Below are 6,993 nucleotides of genomic sequence, written 5' to 3'. Positions count from 1 at the left end.
GGATCTTGCACGCTTCAGTGGTTTTTGCACATCGAGTGTTCTGAGAGGGGTTGGGTTGGTTTTGTCTGTTTTAACCACTGTCCTGCTACACTTGTGATTTGTCTCCCTGTCCCTGCAGGTCGGGACCTCCTCCGTGGTTTATCCTGCAGCCATGTTCGCCCCCCAGGTCTCTGCCAGAGGAGTGCCAGTCGCAGAATTCAACATGGAAGCTACTCCTGCCACAAACAGATTCAGGTAAAGCTGTTCAAAGTAGCAGCCTTTAGGCTCCTCCACTTCTGTTGTCTTTTGCATCCAACTGCTAAAATGCTGGGTTTAGACAAATACGGTATAGTTTTCTGCCCAACGTTTAAGGAGTACTATTTTAATAAGTAAGAACAGATGGTAATTCTTTCATGGTGGAATCAAGTTTTACTAAAGACACAACTATGGTTTCCTAAGTGGGGGGGTGAAGTCTGTCCCTAAGTCCCAGAAGGTCTACAACCTTCTCGCCCTCTTCCTTCCTCTCCCCCTCTGCCAGAGGTGCTCGGGCGCCGCCAGGTAACGAAGCAGCAAAAAGCAGGATGCGCTGGTGGCTGCCCGCGCCTAAACCCGGCCGCTCCCTTCCAGGTTTCACTTCCCGGGCCCCTGCGGGACCACGCTGCCTCCGGCGCTGGCGCGACACGAGACGGAGATCATCTCCTGAGCTCCGGGAGCGGCACCAACGCGGCGGGCAGGGAGGGAGGGCGCGGGCGGGCGAGAGGAGGAGGCGGCGGGTCTCGCCGGACGGGTCCTCACGGCAATAAAGAGGCGGTCGGGACCCGCCGCCGCCACTTCCCGGTGTCCTGTGTCTGTCGGCGCGTCCAGGGGGCGGAAGGCGCGGGCGGGGCTGTCCCGGCGCACGGCGTTCCCCGGCGGAAGGCGGGAGCGGTTCCGGGGCGGCGACCGTGGCGATGGCGCGGAGAAAGGAGGCGGCGGCCGCGGGCAAGCGCAGGGCTCCTGCCGCGCTGCCCAGCCCGGCCTCCTCCTCGGAGGACGAGGCGGACGAGGCCCCAGAGCAGGTGTCCTTCGGCGTGGCGAGGGAGGCGGCCGAGGCTGAGAGGAAGCTCGTGGGGGAGGCGGCCCGGAGGTGCGGACACACAGGCAGGCCCCGAACGAAGTGCTTCCCGGCACTTCACCCCTCTTGTCCCGCACTCCCTCTTCGCCTTTCTTACTCCCCGCTTATTAGCCCTGCTCCCCTCTATCGTCATCCTTCTTACGCCTCTCCTTACCGTCCTCTAGTCCTCCCTTTATTCCCCCCTTATTCCCCCTCTAACATCCCCTTATCCTCCTTCTAACTCCCTTCACCTGCCTTACCCCCCCCATCCCATCTCACCCTGCCTTCACCCTTCTTACCCCTCGTTATCCCCCCTTATTCCCTTTCTTTTCTCACCGTCCTCCCTTATCCCTCCTTCCCCCCCTTATTCCCCCTTTTTCCCCGTCTGATCCCCTTCCTTTCTGCTCCCCCTTATCCCTCTCCTACTCTGCAGCCTGACGGCTCCTCCCTCCTCCCCGCAGGCACCGGGAGCTGCTGAAGGAGAAGCGGCGGCGGCACCAGGAGCTGTTCGCGGAGCAGAAGGTACAGCTGCGTCCCCCCACCCGCTCCCTCCCCGCTCCAGGCGGGCGGTGGGTGAATGAATGATTGCCTGACTCCCCTCTCCTCCGCAGAAGCGGAGGCTGCTGCCCGAGGCCGTGCTGCAGGAGCTGCAGGAGCTGCAGGAACTGCAGGATGTGGCCGCTGTCGCTGTGCCGCCCGAAGGGTGAGGGGATGTGGGGGGCTCTGGGGTGTCTCGGTGGACGCTACCCAGCCAGGTCCTGGCACTGGGAGGCCGGGCTTGAAACGGGAGTAAACGGAGTGTGAATTAGAAGAGTAACCTGTTGGTTTTTCCTTGCTCCCCAGACTCGCTGAGCAGGCTCCGGCAGATGACCAAGGTATGCTACAGCTTGCTTTGCTAGCGTGGTGCGTTTCTGATATCTCAGGAGTTCATTTCTGTGCCAGAGCTGCAATGGGCCGTCCCTGGTAAAGACACTTTCTGATAGTCTGAAACATGGACAGACTAGACAGACTTTCTTTTCCCAAGGGAAAATCGAAAGTCACATTTAATCTAATTCTTAGACCTTTTACAGAAGTTGCTTGCTGTACACTGATTTCAGTTAAAATAGCCTGAGGTGTTTGTTTAAGGAAATCTTGGCCAGGTGTTATAGCTGAAAAAGCAAGGATTACTGAAGGTGGATTAATATTCAGCACTTGTTTAAGTTATAATGGCTATTCCTGGATAGAGTTGTTGTTAAATCATCTTGATACTTTACACACCAAACTACAATATAATAGCATCTGTAAAATATAAAGTAACTTTTTTATCAAATTCAGAACTACAAAGTCAAGAGTCAAGAATATCGCTGCTGTTTTCATTTGTACTTCCAAGTACTTCAAAAAACCCCTTTTATTTAAACAATTCTCTCATCCCTACCTTACATAATTATATTGCTGGATGGTGTAACTGCTACTTTTTCTATTGGCATAACAAAGAGGTGAGCTGAGAACAAAGCGAGACTGAAGCTGAGGCAGGACTCCCATTTGTTGTCCCACCTGTAGCTGTTGTGTTGCACTGAACTTTAGTCCTGTAATGAATCCCATTTTGTTGATGCCAAGGAAGAGGAAAGCTGGCTAGCAGCCACCAACTTTGGGTTGCTCCCTTGAGGTGTGTTTTTTCCCCTCCTTCTCACAGCCCTTCTTACTACTCAGTGCTTCTGAAAAATGCTTGTTTTTTTTTAATTCCTGTTCCTCTTATCAGTTTTGATTTGTAATGTTTAGGAAATTTTGTTTTAAAGTTACTTCAGGTGAAGAACTTGAAGATGAGGCTGAGAAGCAGGAACAAGGCCCAGCCCAAGGGCAAGGCCAAGCCAAAACACAGGTGAAGAAAGGCAAGGCAAGAAGGGGTGCCAGGTAGGAGGAGGAAGAGATGATCCAGGGTGGCTGCATTTTCCTGGGGAATGGGGCATTGCTGCAGCTGTTCTGTCACTGCATGGCTGTACCCTCTTCTGCACTTCATGTTTCCCCCTGCTCTTCCTCTGATTGAAAGCATAGTTATGTGCTATAAGCACCTTTAATATCTTCTGTTATAGCATGCTTACACAGACTCATAGAATGGATTGGATTGGATTGGATTGGATTGGAAGGGACCTTACTTAAAGATCACCTACTTCCAGTCCCCCCTGCCATGGGCAGCAGCACTTTCCTCTCAGGCCAGGTTGCTCCATCCAGCCTGGCCTTGAACACCTCCAGGGACTGGACGTTCACAGCTTTACTGGGCAACCTGTTCCAGTGCCTCACCACCCACACAGTAAAAGATTTTTTCCTAATATCTAATCTAAACCTACTCTGAGTTTGAAGCCGTCCCCCCCTGTCCTGTCACCACATGCCCTTGTAAGAAGTCTCTCTTCATCTTTCTTGTAGGCTCCCTTCAGGTACTGGAAGGCTGTAATTAGGCCATCCTAAAGCCTTCTCTTTTCCAGGCTGAACAACCCCAGTTCTTTCAGCCTTAATGTGTGCGTGCATATATAACAAAATCTATAATAGAAATAACTTTTATATGTTAGATATATAACTGCTATGAGATAACTTGGCAGTCATAAGCACAGCAGTGCACACTGTGTTATCTGCTGCTACAGGTGGGACGGTTGAGCACTGAATTCCCATATTTCAATCTTTTTTTCTTTTTCCTCTTTTTTTCTCTGTCACTAACATCCCTAGAAAGGAGCTGCCCTGGCTTCTGGGAGAACTAGTTCAAGACTCCCAGTGAATTACTTGGGCACACAAAGGCATATAGCAACAGCTTCAGAGTTCTGGTCCCAATTTTTGTTTTTTTAATGCTGCCACCAAGCTCATCTGAGCATCAGAAACCAGCAACTGCTGCAGTTGTGCTCAAGTAGCCAAAGCTTGACCCTGATGTGTCTGTTGTTCTGGGTTCTGTAACCATGGTAAAGGGATTTACACGTCTTTTTAACTAGGTCAAAAGGAAACTACGCAGCTGTGTGCTTAAAAGATCAGAGTTCAACAGGCCTCCACCAACAGCTCGCCAAAGACTTTCTGAACGCTCAGCTCTATGGGCCACACACCAACCGGGTACAGGGTAAGCAGTTTTGGTTAGGCAGGTCTGCATCTAGTCTTGTCTGGCTTTAACTTGGTAATTAACACTCGTTTCTGTTTCAGCAAATGAATTTTTTTCCCTTGCAAACAAGAAGGACCCAGTTAAAAAAGCTGCAGTTCAGTTTGTGGACAAATCTTGGGGTGAGTGTTAAAAAAAGTGTGTAATACTTTTGCATATATGGTTAAAAGTACACTTGGGTAAAACCAGTGTTCCCATGTCAGAGGGCTGTGGCTTGTGACACTCTAACTAAAGACTGCAATAGTTAGAGAAGGGCAGCAGGGCATTACAGCCTCAGTGGGTGTTGTGAGCCTGTCCCTGGAGAGGGTGTGAGACACAGAACTTGGAAAAAAATTGCCTCATTTTTGGTACATTAAGAAAGCACATATGGGCCTAGAGCCATGGCTGCTTGGTGAAATAAATAGTTTAGTAACTGCTGTTTCAGCTGCAGCCTCTGAGCTGTTGGAAAGTGTTCCAGGTAGGTGTAAAACTTAAAAGGAGGGATATCAAATTCCCAGAACTTCTGTGTAAGCACAGAGAAATAGCACCTGTGAGTCTGTTGGGGACAGACTCACACCCACACAGTCTGTGAGGCTCTCAAACACCAAAGGCAAAAGTTACTGATCCTTAAAAGCACACAGCATCTGCTTTTCACTTGTGCTCCATCACTAAAAGCACTGCTGTACCTGCATCCCCCTTCTGAAGGTGCATGGTGCACGCTGGTACCCTGGACAGTCAAAGGCACCCGGTGTATGTAAAATACCATTAGGAAGTTTATCAGTTTCCCAGTCGGTTGTTCTGTTCCGAGATGCTGCAGCAGTCAATGGATTGCTGCTTCTCCAGCAGAGGGGCAACTAACAGCTATTTATTTTTTTCTTAAGGGCAAGAAAAAAAGGAAAAAGCTGCAAGGTTTAAGAAACGTTGGATTGCAACACAGACTAAAAACTGAGTCTGAGAACAGCTTTTTCAGAAGACGCTGTTAAGGACTTTTACTGGAAGTTAATCTCTCAAAACAACAATGGTATTTTTTCCCCCACTTCATCATCACTTTGCTTTCAGCTCCACCTACCAGAAGGTACTGACCTTCACCAAGCTGTGCCTGATCAGACTTCCCCATTCTCTCCCCCTTTCAGAAGTTCTTGGGGAAGCCACAAAGCCAGGGCAGTGTTGTAGAACAGCGGGTGTTAGCACCAGACCCTGCTGAGCTGCCTCCATGAGGCAATGCCTTTGCAGAGAATAAAGATGAGCCATGTTGTACCTACTGTTGTGGATGCTGCATTTCTCACAGCAGCTTCAGTTGCATCTCTAAAGGGAAGTCTGTACCCTAACAGTAGAATCACTAAGTCAGCTCATACAGCAGGATGCTTCCCTCAAGCCTGATCGTTACTTTCAAAGCAGTAATGGAAAATCTCCCTTACTGCTTGAATAAGATTCTATCAGTGCATGGACTTGACCCTCCTAGCTAGAATCACTTTGTGGCAAAAACAGGGCAAGCCTTTACCTTCTGACAGCCCAAGTGCTGCAGGGAAGGGGCATTCCTGGCTGCAGCCACACTCTCCATTCATGGGTCTGCGTAAGAACTGCTGTTCTAGGATGAAACTCTAGAACGAAGACAATGTAGCATACAACTCCATGCTACCATGTATGTAGAAGTAAGTTTTTAATGGCTGGTTAATTATGATATCACTACATTTTATTGCAATATAGTACTATTTAAGCACTTTTAAAAATGCAAGGTGTACAAAGATTAAATTAAGACTGTAAATTGACTAAATATTTGGTTTTTATATAAATAGGTCATAACCACACTGTGTTGACATGTAATACTGTTATAATACAACAGTTAAACTGGTGAGCCTACACAACAGAAGCTGTCTGTAGTTAAACAAGGAAACAAAGTTGAAAAGACCATGTTAAAACAAAAAACTACTAAGATCAACAGGTTGGGATTGTAAGTAGCAACAAACATATTCACTCAGCTCCTGAGTAATTCAAGTTTTACAGTACACATTAAAAAATATCATTTCTTCCCATCAACACTATATATCCAAACCATTTGCATTTTGCAAATTACACTGATTGAACTATGTAACAATGGGGGTGGAGGTTGGCAAGTCATCCTGCTTGACATTTACATCACCCACATGCTAATACATCCATGTTTTCTAGTCTTCCGTCCCACCACAAGGTAGCAGGATTTTTGGTTTGTTTTGGACAATCGTTTAAAGGATTGGTACTTGTCAATTTGGATGTCTGACGTTACCACTGATATTTTCAACTCTTAGTTGTCTAAGAGGTTTAAAGATGGAAATTTTCTCCTAACACTAAGTTAGAAATCATTTGCATCATGCTGTAAACTAGGAAGCAACATAAAGCGACAGACTTGTCCTTAGTACATAATTAAAATTCCAAATTCCAGTCAGCAGAGCTGGTCTACTTTCCGTGTTGAATATGCCACCACACCTTTCAGACCTTCAAATGCATAGCTAGTGTAGGTAGTCTTCCACTGTGGCGAACGCACAGGATCCAATGCCTGACCGAGCCATCAATCCTAGACACTGTGACGCCTGTCCCATGGCCAGGGCAAGTGGTGGTTGCTTTGGCAGATTGTGAGTCTCTGGAAAAGAATCACAGTGGCAGTTAAAATAGCTGATTAATTTCACAGCAATACACTGAAACCTTGATATTTAAGCTTGCTTCAATCACTCATTTCAAAATTCCTGTGTTTACTTTCAAAGTTTGCTCTTGGAGCCAGACAGAGCAGAAGCGAGAAAGTGACGTTTTCAAATTCCCCGCACAAGCACCATTATTGAACAGGCCCGTTTTTGTT

General features: G+C 47.8%; 3 protein-coding genes across 3 annotated transcripts in view; 2 read left to right on the top strand and 1 right to left on the bottom strand.

Annotated features, from left to right (window-relative positions):
• The window catches only part of SIRT5 (sirtuin 5), a 10,300-nt gene extending 9,535 nt beyond the window's left edge, over positions 1–765 (top strand). The window contains exons 7-8 of the mRNA XM_027887950.1: positions 119–234; positions 607–765. Coding sequence (XP_027743751.1) covers positions 119–234; positions 607–682 — 192 coding nt within the window. The 3' untranslated portion in view covers positions 683–765. The remainder of the gene's footprint in view (positions 1–118; positions 235–606) is intronic.
• Positions 766–925: 160 nt separating this feature from the next.
• Positions 926–5,425, top strand: NOL7 (nucleolar protein 7). Its single transcript, XM_027887951.1, has 8 exons — positions 926–1,105; positions 1,534–1,594; positions 1,684–1,775; positions 1,916–1,947; positions 2,848–2,962; positions 4,027–4,148; positions 4,229–4,306; positions 5,045–5,425. The coding sequence occupies exons 1-8, from the start codon at positions 930–932 to the stop codon at positions 5,110–5,112; spliced, it is 744 nt and encodes a 247-aa protein (XP_027743752.1). The 5' UTR covers positions 926–929; the 3' UTR covers positions 5,113–5,425.
• A 381-nt stretch (positions 5,426–5,806) lies between these two features.
• The window catches only part of RANBP9 (RAN binding protein 9), a 39,770-nt gene continuing 38,583 nt past the window's right edge, over positions 5,807–6,993 (bottom strand). Inside the window, exon 14 of the mRNA XM_027887919.1 lies at positions 5,807–6,780. Within this exon, the coding sequence (XP_027743720.1) occupies positions 6,650–6,780 (131 nt within the window). The 3' untranslated portion in view covers positions 5,807–6,649. The remainder of the gene's footprint in view (positions 6,781–6,993) is intronic.

This window comes from Empidonax traillii, unplaced genomic scaffold (assembly GCF_003031625.1).
Source record: "Empidonax traillii isolate 1590-97213 ecotype Southwest subspecies unplaced genomic scaffold, ASM303162v1 scaffold225:size1387458, whole genome shotgun sequence".
Lineage (NCBI taxonomy): Eukaryota > Metazoa > Chordata > Aves > Passeriformes > Tyrannidae > Empidonax > Empidonax traillii.
The sequence above is the reverse complement of the archived record's forward strand: the minus strand, read 5'-3'. Positions and strand labels throughout refer to the sequence as shown.